This window comes from Meles meles, chromosome X, assembly GCF_922984935.1.
Source record: "Meles meles chromosome X, mMelMel3.1 paternal haplotype, whole genome shotgun sequence".
Taxonomy (NCBI): domain Eukaryota; kingdom Metazoa; phylum Chordata; class Mammalia; order Carnivora; family Mustelidae; genus Meles; species Meles meles.
In genome coordinates this window covers 977,533-995,875 of record NC_060087.1, presented here as the reverse complement: position 1 = coordinate 995,875, position 18,343 = coordinate 977,533, and the positions used below count along the sequence as shown (strand labels likewise).

General features: G+C 54.7%; 1 protein-coding gene across 1 annotated transcript; it reads right to left on the bottom strand.

The window, feature by feature from the left end:
- Positions 1-1,197: 1,197 nt before the first annotated feature.
- Positions 1,198-14,920, bottom strand: LOC123934867 (acetylserotonin O-methyltransferase-like). Its single transcript, XM_045995020.1, has 8 exons — positions 14,852-14,920; positions 10,113-10,287; positions 8,539-8,668; positions 6,538-6,606; positions 5,891-6,009; positions 4,576-4,716; positions 2,609-2,731; positions 1,198-2,457 (listed from the first exon to the last, which is right to left on the bottom strand). The coding sequence occupies exons 1-8, from the start codon at positions 14,918-14,920 to the stop codon at positions 2,246-2,248; spliced, it is 1,038 nt and encodes a 345-aa protein (XP_045850976.1). The 3' UTR covers positions 1,198-2,245.
- Positions 14,921-18,343: the final 3,423 nt, after the last annotated feature.

Here is an 18,343-nt window from a genome sequence, read left to right as displayed (position 1 = left end):
GGAAGGTCCTGTGGGAGAGCGAGCAAGACGCCCACCTCCAAGGCTCAGTCCCTCCACCAGCAAACTCGGAGAAAGGTGTTTGTTTCCTCCACCGCATTCCCGCCAGGCTCCTGGGTCCTGGAGCCACGAGACCAGCCCCAGGCTTGTTGGAGGTTGGCCCATGGGCAGGAGATGGAGAAAAAATTCTCCAGAAGCAAACGCTCTAAGAAAAGGAAGGGGGGACGGCGCCGTGCCTTATTTGCAACAGGGAGCCTCTTGCTCTGTGGGTGAGGACTACCTCGTGCGTATTGTGATTTGTATTCATTGGTATTTGTCCTTTACAGCGGAACATGATGGAAAGGTACTTTCGGACGTTGTTCTCCTTTTCAGGACACCCGACGTTTGAAGGAGAAAGGCTGCTTCTCTCTTGGGGGGTCTGCTGTCTGCAGGATTCGTGGCCTTTGATGGATGCGGGAGCGCGGTCCATCCGCGGCCCCAGGGCGCCACCTGCTGACAGACGGGCAGCTCCGGCCCCAGCAGTCCACGCGTCGCCGTGGCAACAGCAGGAGGACACACACACACACACACACACACACACACACACACACACACGCACACCCCCTCCTGCCCTGCAGGCTGTCCTGAGAAGCAATGGGGTCGAAGTCAGAACAGGTGTTTCCTGGAGCCCTGGAGGGTCACTCCTGGAGAGTCCCCCCGGGCCCACGGAGGCCAGGACTCACTCTGCAACCCGGAGCCGGCAGGCACCATCTGAAGAAGGTTTTTGCACCGGCCGCGCATCCCCATCTCCCCCGGAGGAGAGGCAGACCCTCCGTGGGCCGGGCTTCCCGCTGTCCCGCTGTGGGGTCGGCCTGACCCAAGCCCTCAGCCGGCCAGCGTCGGGCAGACTTGTACGCATCCCTGAAGCCCGACCTTGTCGCTACAGCCATGACCCCTGGCAAAGCTCCAACAGGGCCACGTGTTAACCCAGGCCTTCTCAGCCTCAGCGCTGTGCACGTCTGGGACTGGACCACTGCCTGGGGCATCCTGGGCCGTGCGGGGTGCTGAACCTCGTACCTGGTCCCCACCCTGCACGAGCACACAGGACCTCCTCCTCAAGGGACGGCCCAGGAACGACTCCAGACTGTACCAAAGTCGCCCCCTTTGAGACTCATGGGTTTCAACCCCTTCAGACTCACAGACGGTGTGAGATACACGGGGCTTGATAGATTAACCAGTCCCGTTCTGGGGTGGGAAGCCTGCAGGTCCAACGAGGCCGATGTCCTGCCCAAGGTCAGCTTATTCTCAGAGGCAAATCCTGGGAATAGACATGGCCAACCTGCGTCCTACCTGCTTGCAGGGACCTCCTATAGCATCGAGATTATCTACGGGTTCCCTTGCAGCCCTGTGGAGGTTAAAGGAACGATAGGTACCCGCAGGTGCTGCGTCCAGGTCTCGGAGACAAGTGCGTGAGTGAGTGCCAAGGGCCACGGATGCTGAGTTCAGGGCCCCAGGCACCAGGCCTGGCTGCACCCAGGAACGAGTTTCGCTTTAAGCAGATTGACTGGACTCCCGGCATGGGACACTCTAATGGGTTACCTCGAAGCTGTGGGTTCCCGTCTTAATTCCCCAAATCCTATAGCACTTGTCAGTATGTGGGATTGTTATTGGCTTATCTGGGAAACTCAATACCTAAATCCAGGGCAGAAAATCCTGTACCTGGTGCTCAAGAAGTTGGTGTTTGGGGGAAAACACACAGACACACACACACAAAAACACACGCACACACAGACTCATACACCCATGGAGACATCCATTGTTCAAATGTTGTAATTGAACGCAGAATAGAAATGTCCTCGATGACGACGATAAGAAAGTCACCCCGGGGGGTGTGTGCGTTAGCTCGATTGCGCTCGACTGCGCACAGCGTGTCCGTGCATCAACATACTGTGTGGTGCGGCTCACAGGCGTACGGTTTCGTCCGCGACGGGCCAGAAATCCGGGAAAACGGAGTAGAATGGGTAGAATGAAAGAGAACTCGGCAGAATGGAACGGAGTAGGGTCGGAGACGCAGAACAGGTTGGGACACAGCACAGCAGAGCAGAAAAGAACAGAACAAGGCAAAATCAGCAGAGTGATGGGCATTTGACAACAGTCTCCAGAGACACCCCCCCCCCCGCTGTCGGCCCCCCAGGAATGAGGAAGCTCACGGAGATCCCCCCGTTACCGAGGGTGTCGGTTGGGCGGGTCGCTGCAGACCCACGGGGAGCTATCTCCTGGCGAGGATGGCATCGTAAATGCCCCCCGTTCTCCTGCACTGGACATCCTGGAAGCCGGCGGGAGCCAGGAGCGCGCGGTACTGGCCGGGGGTCCGCTCCCGGCCCTCCGTCTGCACCAGCATGTTCAGCGAGTACAGCTGCGTGGTCAGCGGGCCCCGTCCGTCTGCATCCAGGAGGCTTTCAATCAGCAGGACGCCGCCGCCTGGGACAGGGAGAGACGGCCATGAGCAAGGGACCAGGCAGCCTGAGGATGCCCGCTGGACCTCAGACGCTGGCTGCCCACAGCCCCCGAGCCCAGCCAGCAATCGTACTGCCCCGGGTGCCTTCTGCCCTCATGAGGCCCCACGACCCACCTGGTTTGCAGGCGCGATGGACCCTCGCCAGCAGCTGTGAGCACCGCGTGTCGGTCCAGTCGTGCAGGACCCTAGCCAGGATGTAGAGATCTGCCTCGGGAAGCGGGTCTTTAAAGAAATCTCCTACAAGACAGGCAGGTGCCCTGGGGTCAGTCTGCAAGTCGACCCCGCAGGACCGCACCTGCACCCAGGATGCAAAAGTCGCCTGACGGTGTCCAGCTGTCCTCACGTCTTCCCAGCCAGGACAGGAAGACCTCGCCCTGAGCAAAAGAAGTCTCGGGGAAGACAAGAAAACTTGGGACGGTGTTTGGGGTCCCTTTCCATTCTTCAGATCTGCAAAATGATGTTATTTTCATCTTATTTCCTAAGGTTGCAAGTACACAGCTCTCCAAGCCATGATTTCAGGACGCCCCGAGCCATCGGTCGGCAGCTCCTGTCTGACGCGTTGAAGTCAGTCAACAGTCCGTGCGGGGTGTGCGGGGTCAACCGGCAGCCGAATGTTGTCCAAACTCTACAAATTCACAGGGATTTGGGAAGAGTGAGCACTGGATTCCACAGTGGTCAGTCCATCACTCTGCCCTGTCCTGGGGCCCACAGGCATTTCCCCATGAGGTAGGGCAGACCACGAGGGGAGTCCTCCAAACGGATTTTCTTCCATCAGTCACAGAAGACGGGGGTCGGCAAACTGGCCCAGGGGCCACATTTGGTGGGCCGTATGTTACTGTACAGCAGGTGAAGGAGACAATCCAGACCCCAGGATGAAGAACACAAGGGCGGTTTCCATGAGGTTTTCCTTTGTGACCAATGACAAGGACCGCAGAAGCCCAGTTCTGCTGTGTGATAATAAGGTACTCTGCTCTCTCACCTGACCCTGCAACCTCTAAAGTCCGTATGTTCCTCCTATTTTCCAGATGAAGCACATAAATTCATCCCAGGACTTGTGATAAAGACGCCCAGAGGCCAGGTTCGGGGTGAGGCGAGTCAGGCACTCTGTTGGGTGCAAAATTAATGGGGCGCCAAACCTGGTCATCGAGGTTTCTTACATTTTAATGCGATGTTTTTAAAAAAAATGAACAGTAAGTTCTCCCAAATCCATGATGTTCAAAGCTTGGGGATGTTACATAAAGCTAGAATCCAACCCTATAGGTACACAATACCAGCCACGATGATGGCGTCTGAGCCTCAAAATGGCAAACTCTCCCTACTCTTCTGAGTCAGCAGATGACCCTGAGTTTCCCTTTAACCCACTGCACGTACCAGCATGGATTTAGACACCCGCATGCAGGTCTTGGGGTCTGGGTAAGAAAAGCAACACCAGCTGGGGGCTTAGGCCCCTAGAATCCATCCCCTCCCAGCTCTGGAGACCAGAAGTCTGAGATCCAGGCAGGGCAGGACCATTGAGATCCAGGCGGGGCAGGACCATTGAGATTCAGGCGGGGCAGGGCTGTGCTCCCTTCTGAGGCTCCAGGGGAGGGTCCTTCCTGCCTCTTCCAGCTTCTGGGGCTTCAGGCATCCTTGGGCTGGTGTCCATGTCCCTCGCATCTCTGCCTCCATCTTCCCGTGGCTTCTCCTCTGTGTCCGTGTCTCCTCTTCTGTCTCTTACAAGGACCCCTGTCCTTGGATTTAGGGCCACCCTGACCCAGGATGAGCTCATCTCAGATCCTTCCTTTCATTACTCTGCAAAGACCCTGTTTCCAAATAAGGCCCTGTTCACCAGTCCTAGGTGGACACAAGTTTTGAGGAAAGAGTCTTCCATCCAGCCAAGTGCTCGAGAAGGAACTAACTGTAAGGACACCATCTAGCCGTACGCTGCTTTCCAAGCGTCACGGACAGTGATTCTACATTGAGGGCAGTTGCCTACAGGCAGAGGAAGCTGTGCCCACGGCGCAACCTTGGCCTGACCTAAGCCCCCGGGGGAAGCATCTGTGTTTCCCGGGGCACACGCAGAGAGCACGGAAGCAACCCACCTTCACGGAAGCTGATCCGTGTGTCCTCCAGGAATGAGAAGTGCTTCTTCGCCGTCTGGACCACCTCGGGGATGTCGAACACGGTGACCTGACACCCGGGGTACAGAGAGGTGCACTCCTTGGCCAGAGCCCCAGAACAGCCTGGAAGCAGACACGGAACAGGACAGGCAGACAGGAAGGTATGAGAAACATGCATCTTGGCTCACCAAGGACCCCTGGAGGGGCGTCCATGTGGGGTCACCATGACCCCGTTCTGTGTGCCTCATAGGTAGACATGCACTTGGGAACCATGACAGTCCCATGCAGGGCTGCCCCATTATCTGAGGGTTCTAGAGCACAGAGAGACCGCGGAACGTGCCCACAGTCACACAGCAAGCCGAGCACAGGGGCTGCTTTTGAATAAACCACACGAGGGCTCCCAATCATGGCGCCCTGCTCCCAGAGACAGTGGAGGGAGGTTGCCCTGATGCGGACTACGGGTATGAGCACCTCAGAGGACAAGGACTGGGGGACCCCTGGATGCACCTTGAACCCTGTCTGCATCCCAGGCAGCTCAGCCCAAGGCAGCAAGACGTTGTGTTGCTCAAAGGATGGAACCACACCCAACGTCAGGCTGGAGTCACCCCCAGAACGTGCCCCTGGGCCAACATGGTGTCGGGAGCCTTTGAATCCCCGTCTAACGGGGTTCCTGCTCCTCATGCCTCCTCTATGGGACCAGCAGGGGCCGTCAGGGCAAGAGCGCTTGCTTGAAGGGGACCAAGAGTTAACCTGGCCACCCCACACCCCCACTCTTGCGTCTGCTCTAGGATGTGCCACACCCAGTCTTCAGACCCAGGAGATGCTCCAGTCACGGGCATCCCTCTCATCCGTGTTAGCATCAGGACCCCCAGAGCCCAGAAAACCCGGCAGCCCCGGCAGCCCCACACAGCGCTTTGCCTGTCCCGGGAAGGCCGCGTGGGAAGGTCGACTAGACGGCCCAGCTGACTGCTTTCCAAGAGCTCCGTGACTGGTGCACCCCACCGTGGTCTAAAGACTTTCGTGTCCCACTGAGCAACGCCAACGTCGACCCCTGCATGGCCTGGGCACCGGCAGTGTCCCCGGAGGCAGAGAGTCTCCGTCCCTCCCCGATGCACGGGGTCAGAACCAGAGGGTCCACCCGGTTCCAGGAGAAGCCGGGACCCTCTCAGCCTGCAGGACGCGTGCAGATGGTTTCTCCCCGATCCTGAATGGCGTCCCAGTCGTCTTCCCTCCCCAGCTGACAGTAGGGAGCACGCTAGCCCCGAGACACAGCTCCCCCTGCGGGGCCAACGCTCACCACCAACATCGCAGATGAGCGGGAACGGAGACAGGTCAAAGGCGGCCAGCACGCGCCTCCCGCTGACGCTCCAGACGTCCTCCAGAGCCCTCATGAACTGGAGCCGCTCGCCCTCGGATCTGCACGCAGAACCACGCCCGTCAAGACCGTGTGGACATCCAAATCAGGGGAGAAGCGTTGGCCGGAGCAGGGGACTTGGACGAGGGCGAAGCCCAGGACGGGTCGGGAGGCACCACCCTTGAGGACTCTGCACCCCTGCCCATCCTTCTCCCCTTTCCTGGCCCTCAGTCAGCTAGGAACCCTGCAAAGAGCCATCGGGGCACCGCCACCTGGGGGTTGTGGAACCAGAACCTCCGCCAACAGCAGCGCCATGTGCATTCTTAGAGCCGACCTGCTACCTGGGTGACTCTGACCCAACCAAAACCCATTCCTCATGTTTCTACATCACTGTTGCTTTGTGTAGAGGCCTTTGGAAGGAAGGACAGATTCCCACCTGTTCAGGACACTGACCAACACCAAAAAACCTGCCATCTTTTTTTTTTTAATTTTAAATACCAACGTCCCTGTTTTGCTTCGATTGGACCCATATATTCCTCACGGCGAATGTGTTGAAAGACCCTCCCGCAAGCGTGGGTGCTGGGCGTTACCTGTAGATAGCGGTGAAGAGCTCGTCAGAGGGAACCCCAAACGCCTCTGGATACTGGTTCTTGCCGTCCCTGCAAACGGCAGGACACGGTCACCCGGGATCTGACACGGTCAGGGAGCACCCGCTGGCCCACGCATTGGATCGCACAACCTCACCTCCCGTCACAGACAGGACAAGCAGGGGACGGGAGTCAGTCACCAAACACACGCTCATACCCCCTTCTGGGCCGGAACACGTGTCTGCTCAGGGTGGCATGCTGCACCACGAGCCCAGCTCTGCCGTGTGAGCAAGGAAGCAGTGGGCTGTAAAGACCGTCTAAAGGAAGTTTGAAAGTAACGTGCGGTCAGGGGACGCGGAGGTCCACAGGACTCATCGGCTGGCCTCTGGGGACAGCAAAAGTCTTAGTGAGCTATTATCAATACCTATCAGTATCTGTCATCTATCTATACCCATTTATCAATATCTATTATTTATATATGTCTTCTAATGCATATCAATATCTATCTATACCTATCAATATCTATTCATCTATTATCTATAAATACCTATCCATCAATATCCATCTACTATCAATCTCCCTACCTACCTACCCATCTACCTCTCCATCCATCTACCTATCATCCATCCGTCCATCCATCCATCCATCCATCCATCCACCTGTCCATCCATCCATCCATCCATCCATCCATCCATCCATCCATCCTTATACTGTCACCCATCCATCCCTCTATCTATCATCTATAATCTATGTGATACAGATCCCTATATCTATCAATCATCCATTCACCCATCCATCATCCATCCACATCCATCTAACTGTCCACCCATCAAACCAACCATGCATCATCCACCCATCTAGCCATCCCTATACTATCATCCATCATCCCTGTAGCTATCAATCAATCAATCATCTGTCCATCCAACCATGCATCCATCATCCAGCCATCCACCTGTCCATCCATTTATCCATCCAACCATCTAGCCAGCCAGTCATCCAGCCAGCCATCCCTATATCATCATCTAGCCATCCCTATAACTATCTACCTATCCATCCATCCATCCATCCATCCATCCATCCACTCATCTAGCCATCCCTATACTATCATCCATCATCCCTATAGTTATCAGTAAATCTTTCATCTGTCCATCCAACCATCCATTCATCATCCATCCATCTGTGTATCTATCAATCATCTTTTCATCCATGCATCCATTCACCCACTTGTCCATCCATCCATCCAGCCAGCCAGCCAGCCTTCTAGCCATCCATATATCATCATCTAGCCATCCCTATAACTATCTATCCATCCATCCCTATATTTATCAATGATCCACCCATCCATCCATCCACCTGTCCATCCATCCAACCATCCCTCCATCATCCATCCACCCATCTACCCATCCCTGTGGTATCATCCATCCATCCCTATATCTATCTACCAACCTCTCTACCTGCCCATCTATGTATCCATCCATCTGTGCCACTGTTCCCAGTTGCAGGTGGTTCTGCCGCCAAGACACACTCATCAGTGTCTGGGGACATTTTGTGTATTATCATGACTGGGGAGACTATAGTGGCACGTGGTGGGAGGAGACCAGAGACACTGCTCTACACCCTGCAGAGCCCAGGACACCCCACCTCAGAGAGTCATCCAGCGCCAGACACCCACAGCGTGGAGCCCAGGAGCAGCTGTGAGGCACACAACCATCGCGATTCAGGCAGAATCTTGTTGTGCGCCATCCTCCCCACCTTGTCTCCTCGGCCCAGGGCCCTTTCCCTGGAGAGCATCAAACCACAAGGACTCCTAACTGGGCAGATTTGCATTTCATGGATTCCTTCAGCCAAGACCAGGAGGGTTTCTCACATCTGCTCTGGAGGTCCAGACCTAGCGGCGTCGTGTTTGGTCTCCAAGAAACCTGGCAGTTCAGCCGCACAGACGCCACGAAACCAGCCCCCAGGGAGCCCCGGCGCACCGGTCCACACCATCGAGGCCATGCTCACCTCACAGCCTGGGCCAGGTGGCCCCAACACAGATATGTCGTCCTGGCCAGGTACCGCAGCATGTTGCCTTGGTACTGGGGGCTGGCCCTGGCCAGGTAGGTGCGGGAGAGCTCTGTGTTTTGATACAAGGCTGAAAACAAACACAGAGAACCCAAAAGGCAAAGTTAGATTCCAGGTCCTTGCTGGGTGCTGGTGCCAGCATTGGCTACATCAGGATTCTCGCCTTTGCACAGCAGATTCTAGCCCGGGGGCTCGTCCTGAAGATCTGGGGTGGGGGGCGGTGGCCACTGGGCACCGGGCACACCTGCTCCATTCCGTTTGGGCAAATCCCATTGGGAGGTCTGGTGCAGCAGGTGGGAAGGAGGAGGCTGACGGGGAACCCTATTCTATAATCCGTGGGCTTTAAAATAGCACCCGATAGGGACCTGCCCTCTACTGGTGATACGACCATCTCCAAAACGGGAATCACGTGGACGCAGCAGGGACTGTCTTTCTGCCACGCTCAGCCAAGCAGCAGGCAACCAGCCCCGGCTGAATGCCATCGTTCTAACCATGCCCTGCAGACAACGTGCAGCCGCAGGACCACAACGGCCCCGGTGCTCTCTGGGCCAGTGCCCTGCTGTGAGCTACCCCATCCTGCGGCATCTGCACATGGCCAGTCCCGTGCCCGAGCCTACCTCCCTACCTCCTCTCCTGGGGACCCTGCTTCCCACGGAGCCCCCGCTGTCTTGCATGAGGTGGTCCCCAGCTGGGTGTCGGCACCCACCCAACGCCCCAGGGCTGAGGGACAACTGATAATTGTGCCAGATGCTGCCTCCACTAGCACTCCCTGCCCCCGCTGTCTCCTGGCTGGGGTGTCCTCCTCCGGGTGCGAGCTCAGGGTCAGCCACCCCAGTACGTGTCATGGGCAAAGATTGCTCTCAGGGAGTGGCGGGCGCTGGTTCCAGCTAGCTTGCACCCTTGTACCTTCTGGATTTCCACGCCCGGGCATCTGAGAGCGGTCACCCCCCCAGAAGATGCTCAAGCTTACCCATCCCTGGCATTTGCACCCCAGGACCCCAACTGCTGCATGACTCCATGCCACGAGCACAAAGGCCCCTGACATCGCTGCCACAGCCAGGCCAACGCTCCTGCTCTTGGGCGCTCCGGCTCAAGCCACGCTTTCTACATTCACCACGTCATGAATCGACAGTTCTGAAAATGGTCCGAATGAGGGACACATCCTTGAAACTTGGAATGTTGCCAAGTAAAGACAGGAAAAGAAACCCCTAGTCATCACCATATTCCATGAGACAGAGTCATTTCAACACCAAAATGAGAAGGTACTGTCGTCAGGAATGGCAGCCCTTTAGCGGGATAAATTTAGTTTGATGAAAAGTACTCCCCTGCGATCTTTCCCCCATTTTTTTCTTGTGGGGGTACCGATGTGTCCAGCAGCATGTAGAGACCTCTCTAGAATGAGGTCAGCAAACCACAGCCTGGGCGCTCCACCTGGCCCACTGCTTGTCTTTGTAAATAAAGTTTTATCGACACCCAGCCATGCCCATTCACTTACGTCACGGCTACATGCTTACCTTTTCCCCTCCGGGTTTCGGCGTGAAGCAGCTTCAGGGACACGCAGGTGTCCAGCAGGAGCTCCGTCCCGTGCAAGCTGCTGCCCAGTCGCGCGGCCACTGCCACCGCACCCAGGGGCTCCAGGGCCTCCGCGAGAAGGTCAAACACGCCCAGCTCACAGGCGGCAAACAGAACCTTGGAAACAAAGGTCCAGCTTGCGGCGCCCTAGGAACCGCCCTCACCCCAGGGGGCCAGGGGTGTGTTTTCAGGGGACCCTGCCCTGCTGTGGGATATGCAATGGCAGTTCCTTGAAAAATCGAACACAGAATGGCCAAGAAACCAGAACTCCCACTTCTCTGTGTGGACCCAAAGACTTGAACGTGGAGCCTGGAAGAGATCCTGGTACACCCGTGTTCACGGATGCACTCTCAGTGGCCAAAACATGGAAGAACCAAGTGTGCATTACGGCAAATGGACGAGAAAATTATGGTCCATGCACACAGTGGACACTGTGACGTGCCCTTGAGAGGGAAGGGCGTTCTGCCCCTGCTTGGACGTGGGTGGGCCTTGAGGACATGGTGCTCAGTGACATGAGCCAGACAGAGAAGTACCAATCCTGTGCGATTCCATATATGTGGGGTCCCTAGCAGAGTCCCACCCACAGAGTTTGGGGAAGACGGAAAGTTCTGGAGATGGGTGGAGGGGGGCGGTTGTCCAACAGTGTGAATGAGCTCAGTGCCCCTGAGCTGTGCACGTAAAAACTGGGAAGATGGTAAAATTGATGCTATGGCTATTTTAAAATGATAAAAAAATTTTTTAAATAATTTTTTTAAAGTTAAAGAATAAAAATAAAATTTTCAAATTCAATGTTTGAACTCATTAAAACTTTTAACTTGCATTTCAAAATGTAAAACCAAATGCTTGCGTACAATTTAAGCAAACATTCGAATATTTTAAGCAGAACAGCATAACTGAAACGAAATGAAAAGAAAAGGGAAATTAAATGAAACACGCTCCCACTGTGCACTTGGAAGGACCTGTTTCGACAGTTCCAGGTGCTGTGGGGTTGACCAGCTGTCCGGAGCTACGACATCTGTGAGATGGGTTGGTCCCCAGGGAGGGCGAGGGCCGATGCTGCCGAGTGTGTTCAGGGTGCCGCGGCCATTCACTGGCTGGCCGGCTCGGGGAAAGGGGGAGTCTGAGCAGGTGTGGGCTTCTGCAGCAGCCCCCACCCCGTCTGTGTTCAGAAGCTCATCACTGAACCCCTCCCTCCCGGCATGGCCAGAACAGCATCACTCGGAAAAGCCCGCGGTGTGGGAACCATTGTAGGAAAGAAACACCCTCTGAAGGAAACCTATGGTCCCCAAAGAGAACACCCGGGGAGGGACAGGGTCCCGCACCGCCACCTGCAAACCCACGTTGAGTTTTCAAGACCCCGGTCATTGCCTCTCCACGGTTGGCAACGATAACCTGTGGGCACAAAGTCAGGACCACGTTGTTTCCAATTTGCAAACTATTTGTGTTGTGTTGTCGCTGTTCAGAGGTCACCGGTGTTCCCCAAATGGTGGTGTCAGTCTTAAACCGTGTTCTTTGTTTTCTTCCGTTCACCTGTCTACAGAACTTAGCAGGCCGTGCCTGAAAATAATGCATAAGGCATAAAACATGCCTAAGTCAATGCATTTTTTTCTCCTCCTACACACACTGTTTTGGATGCACGGTGCAAAGACCGTGGCCACCTCACCGAGATTGGCCGAGACGGAAGCACACACTCCCGTCCCACGTGCGCAGACGGTCCTAGAGCGCAGGTGCCTCCCTCGGCACTCGTCCAAGATGGACGTGAATGTGGAAAAACTAAGTCCCGTCTCCGTGCTTTGTGAGGTCGTACGTAGGTTGGTGTTTGCGTTTTGGCTGAGCGCGCGGAAAGCCCGACACGCGCACACGGCCGTGGTGGGGGTGTGCAGTGAAACTGCATTCACTGGTACCTCTGTGATGGGGGTCCTGGTAACTCAGATTCCAAGAAAGCAGCGTGTCTGAGCCCTAGCCCGGCTGACACCTGGGGCTGGATGACTGTCTGGGGTAGGGCGTCCTGCACTGTAGGATGTGGGGTCGGGTCCCTGATTTCCACCTGCCACACACCAGGAGCACCCGCATCCCTGCTGTGGCAACCAAAAATGTCCCCAGACCCTGCCGAGTGTCCTCTGAGTTGGGGGGGCATGTCCCCATTTGAGAAGCCCTGGAGGAAAGTTCTATCAAGGTTATCCAGACACCCCACCTATAAAATTCGATTAAGCTCATATCAGGTTGTATCCGTGTGCGCTCTGTGAGGGTCACACAAACTCTTATGCTAGTAACATTGTATCAAGTCGCACAAACTCTTATACTTGTAACATTGTATCAAGTTGTGCGAGGGATCCGCCCGCCTCGCTCTAGTAACATTGTATCAAGTCGTTCTTCTGTGACGGTGGTACAAAGGCATCCTGTTAATGCTGCAGGAACTTCTGCAATGAACCGTGTAGGAGGGACTCGACTCTGCCTGCTTCAAGCCTTATTCTCTTAAGACGGCATTAACGCTCGCTCGGGTGAAGGGATGTCGTTTCTTATTTTGCTACAGACGCATTCACTCCTGATACGACTCTATGACATCTTGCGCTGAGCCGTCAGGAACTCCTACCGCATTTAGATTTTATTAACTCCTTCTATCAAGGTCATATTGAGTTTTATTCTAGCTAAGTCATATTAAGTACTATTCTGGGAAGGTTATATTAAGTCTTACCCCATTGAGGTCCTACTCAGTATTATTTTATCAAGATCCAATTAAGTTTTATTCTATCAAGGTCACGTTAGGTTTTATGGTATCCAAGTCGTATGAAGTATTATGCTATCAAGGTTGTATTAGGATTTATTGTATCAAGGTTGTATCAAGTTTTATTGTATCAAGATCCTATTAAGTTCTTTTCTATGAAGGTTGTATTAGGTTTTATTGTATCAAGATTGCATTCAGTTCTGTTGTATCAAGATACTATTAAGTTCTTTTCTATGAAGGTTGTGTTGGGTTTTATGGTATCAAGGTTGTATTAAGTTTTATTGTATCAAGGTTGTACTGGGTTTTATTGTATCAAGATTGCATTCAGTTCTATTGTATCAAGATACTATTAATTTTTTTAAAGATTTTATTTATTTGACAGAGAGAGAGATCACAAGTAGGCAGAGAGGCAGGCAGAGAGAGGAAGGGAAGCAGGCTCCCCGTCGAGCAGAGAGCCCGATACGGAGCTCGATCCCAGGACCCTGAGGTCATGACCTGAGTTGAAGGCAGAGACTTTAACCCACTGAGCCACCCAGGTGCCCTGAGATACTATTAAGTTCTTTTCTGTGAAGGGTGTGTTGGGCTTTATGGTATCAAGGTTGTATTAAGTACTATTCTGTGAAGGTCGTGTTCCATCTTCTTCCATTAACCTTGTGACAAGGGGGTAACACAGCGTCACACGTACTGATCCCAAAATTTATAACGCGGCAATGTGAGTGAGAAGAAACCACCCCAACTGGTCTGGAAACACTCCACGAGGACAAGCAAGTTGCGTCTTCAAGCAACAGAAATGCAGTAAATTATTATGGTTGGTAGAAGCACGGTCCTTTTCCGTACCTCAAAGGCTCTGCAGGAGGAATGCTTAACCCATGGGGGTCGACAGACCGAATTGGGAGGGGACCTGTGAGCTCGGTTGGGGACGACCGCAGCTTCCGTATTCGTGACCTCTGCCCAAACTCAGCATCCACTTCGGTTATGAATTAAGAGAAAAGCACGGCCGTGTTAGGGTGTCCGTGACTCGGTGACCCAGGGAAGACAAAACGTCTTCGTATCTCATGGCATCTGCCCCAGGGCACCCGAAATACCACTGGCAAGCACACGGTGCCATGGTGCCCGTGGGTGTGGCCCCCGCCGGCTGCACAGATGGTTAAGCCTCTGCCTTCCACTGAGGTCATGATCCCAAAGTCCTGGGATCGAGCCCCACATCGGGCTCCCTGCTCAGCGGGGAGCCTGCTTCCCCCTCTGCCTGTCTCCCCTGCTCGCGCATGCTGTCTCTCTCTCAAATAAATACATGAAATCTTTTAAAAATAAAATACAATATAAAACTACAATCCACATAGCAGGAGAATCGGCATCAAGCATTTTAAACGAAACAACTCCGGGGCGTGAGGCTCATTCACTGCTTTGTTGAACCACCACCTCTGACGGACTGCAGAACGTTCCCATCCTCCCAAAAGGAGAGGCCGTGCCCGTTGGCCATCCCTCCCCACCGCCCTCTCCACCGCCCAGTGACCACCCCTCGGCTTCCTGTTCCCATGAATTTGCATGTTCTCGGCGTTACGCGTAAATGCCGTCACACCCCACGTGGCCCGCGTGTCTCCGGTTTCCGCACCGGATCTGCTCAGCCACAGGAGGGATGACATATTGACGTGCGTCACATTGTGGATGGACCCCCCAGACTCGCCTCTAGCTTAAGCCATCCCTGCCTGTTCCGTGTGTTCATGGACGAGCATCCGTGTGACCCTGTCACAAAATAACGTTTTCAGTGTTTCAATCCCTATCTTTGAATAAATGTTGCCCCACGTCCCCGTGGACAAGTTTCTGCCCAGACACCGGGACAGTCCACCCCGAAAGGACACTCTGTACCCATTAAGTGGTCACGCCCCATTGCCCTCGCCCAGCTCCCGCCGATGGGCTCCAAGCGTGGCCTGCGGAACCTTCTCCCCGGGCTCCTACCTGGGAGACCATGAACCCATTTGAGTACTCGGTCAGCAGACGGTATGCCTGCTCCTCGGGGGAACTCATCTTTGTCCCACGCCAGGCTGGTCTTGAGAGTCCCCGGTTGTCCCAGCGGCAGGCCGTGTGGGTCTGTTGGCAAGCGCCGGTCCGGGCTGCCGTCCGAGCTCCTTGTGGGAAGCCCAGTGAGAGCCAAAGGCGGATCACTCCAGAAAATCCCATTAGCCCTATTAAGGGGATGACAAAGCTTGAGAGTCCTCGCTGGCTTCCTGCTGGCTCCTTCTGTCCCCGCTGCGTACACAGCCCCAGAACAGCCCACACCTGTCCCCTCCCTCCCCACACATCTCCCCTCCCTCCCTAAGCCATCAGCGATGGAATGGATCCAAAACTATAGGGTTGCTCGTGGCTACCGTTGATGACTCATTTCAGGCACTGAAGACTCTCTAGTCCCCTTTCCATGGGCAGACAACGGGGTATCATTAATCTCCCAGGGCTACCATCATGAACGACACAAGACATACTGGGCTAAAACCAAGGGACGTATCCTCCCCAGCTCTGGAGTCCAGAATCACTGCCGAGATCCAGGCGGGGCAGGACCACTGCGATCCAGGCGGGGCAGGACCATGGAGATCCGGGGGGCAGGGTCGTGCTCCCTCCACAGGCTTCAGGGAAGGGTCCTTCCTGCCTCTTCCAGCTTCTGGGGCTCCAAGCATCCCTGGACTGGTGGCCACGTCCCTCCCATCTCTGCCTCCATCTTCCCATGGCTTCTTCTGTGTCTTTGTCTCCTCTTCTGTCTCTTACGAGGAGCCCTGTCATGGATTTAGGGCCACCTTGGTGCAGGACGAGCTCATCTCAGATCCTTCCTTCATCACATCTGCAAAGACCCTGTTTCTGAACCAGTTCCCATCTTGAGGTTACCGGGATCAGGACATGGACATGTTGGGGACACATTTAACAGACACAATTAACCCACAGTAGACAGGGTGAGCTCAGCTGCCTTCCACGGCTCAGGATCCTTCCAACGTTTTCTGAAGTCCCATCTTCCTTGGCTTTCCCCAGCCGGCAAATGCCCTCGACCCCATCCCACAGACTTGGGCTCTGAAACTGTTACGAATCGCGTGTCTGGCCGCTGCTAACCGTGCACGGTAGGGACTTTAGTGAGGGGCGTCTCCGAAACGTGGCCTCTGAAACATGGTCACGTTATTCGTCCCCACACATGCCGTCCGTCTGTCTCCGGACAGACAGCAGGGGATGCGGGCGTCCGGGCATCCTGGGGATGCACTGCAGGCCCCGGGGGAGCGGTGGATGGACAAGGCGGTGGCCTCAGATGCCGGGCGGGAGGGTCCAGGCTGCACGCAAGACGGCCATGCCCGGTTCACGCGAGGAAGGGGGACAGGTACGTTCCCACCCCGCCGGTGCCGGCAGAGCGGAGCGGGGACAGAGACGAGGCAGGCGGGGTCTCGTGGCTGCAAGAGGTCCACGTGCCATTTTCGTATTTTATGTTGTATTGTACTGTATTGTGTTTCCTTTCTTTTCATTTCGTTTCCTTCTTGTATTTCTATGTTTGCATTCGTTTCACTGTTTGTTACTTTATGTCATTGTTTGATTTTTCATTTTATCATTTCATTTTTATTTATTATATCATCTTACTTTATGAGTTTATTTTATTTTCTAAAGAGGTTTACTTCTTTTAGAGAGCGAGAGAGCACACGCAGGGGGAGCAGAGGGCAAGGGAGAGGACCTCAAGCAGAGGGCTCCAGCACTGGGCGCAGAGCGTGACGCGGGACTCGATGTCGCGACCCTGAGAGCACGACCTGAGCCGCAATCAAAAGTTGGACGCTGAACCGACTGAGCCACCCAGATGCCCCTATATTGCTTTATTTTAAAGATTCATGTATTTGTTTTATTTCATTTCACTTCAGAACCAATTTATTTCACTACGGAACCAATTTATTCTTTTGCATCTCATTTCACTTCATTTACTTTATTATTCTGTAAGTCAACTTAATGTCCCCCCTACAAGGCACTGTCTTCTCAGCATTGTAAGGTCACCATCCTTTGTCCTCTGATCTGAGCATCCCTCCGTGGCTCCCCGCATCCCACAGGTGACAAGGTCGACCTCTGGGCTCCCCGGTCAGGGCGGTGGCGTCCAGCTGGTGTCTGGGACCCCCTCACTTGCACGGTCTCCACCACATCCTGGCAGACAGCCTGGTCGTGTCTCTGCAGCCCTGCACACAGCACCGCTTACGACCCCTTTCCGCAGTGCACCTGCCGGAGTATGGACTTCTCCTCCGTGTGGACCTCACCTCAGTTTCCCAAGTTCTCCGAAAAATCTCCCCGCTATGTCGATGGCAATGACCCTGAACAGGGATGCCTGCATGGCTCAGTTAGAAATGACCCTGAGCAGACAGCCCAGCACTACAAGGTTTCCTGCCTCTCGCATTCATGGTTGTCCCTGAGGCCGGGGGTCTTTCGTGGTCCTTCAACAGTATTTTCCACGTTTCATGGAGTTGCATTTCTTTGCAGATCCGTTTCTCGGTGCCCGGTAGCTTCTCCGCTCTTATGGATGCTTTGTCCTCACTGGGACGCCTTCTAAGGGGTCACCGCTGATGTGTAGAGTCTCGGCGGGCTCCCGTCACTGCTGATGCGTACAGACATGACGCACGGCGGGATCTCCTCCCCGCTGACCTGCAGAGACGCTGCGGACTTCTGTGCACCACTCTGTGCCCTGCAATCTCAAGGAGCAAACCTACCATCTCCGGGTGTCTCGGGATTTTCGTGCGGGTGATTAAAATGCCCGCATGCGATCAACACGCGGCTTCTCCCTTTCCGATTTGAAGACCGAGGGAGAGGAGGAAAGCCGATGTTGGGTAGGTCTGCAGAAACCTTTAATCGACCCCCGTCTCTTGTGATTATCCCCATATTTATTCAGCTGGTGATTGACTTCTGTATCTTACTCATTTATTTTGGCTTTAATTCCACGCCCGGGTAGTGCTACCACTTGGCCTGGTCCCCGTCGTGGGGTTTCATCAACTTGAAGTTCCAGTCCAGCTTGCTTAGTCTCGGAGATGCCCAGATGGAGGCTGTAGGCCTTCCTGTGGCCTCTGCTTTCCTCCACCCCACGCCCCTGCAAGCCTGAGCTCAGCATCCGCTCACCATGCCTTGCCCATGCCGTGTCCCATTTCAGGGACAGCATTGCCTGTCTGGGGGTGCAGGCAAGGCTCCAAGGGAGAGCTCTACACTGTTGTGACAAGACGCCAGGCTTGTCCTGTGGTTGGGTGGGCCACGGGCTATATGACAGAGCCTGAGATGTCCTTGTACAGCCGCGTGCACGGAAGCTGGAGGTAAGACGCAGAATGACCCTCGGGTGCGGGAGGGGGTCACAGGAGGGACAGGATGACCCACCCCCGCTCGCATTTGCTTGATTAACGTGCAAGCAGCCCTTCTCAGACAGGACGCCCCACCCCAGCAGAGAGGATCTCCCCGGGATCT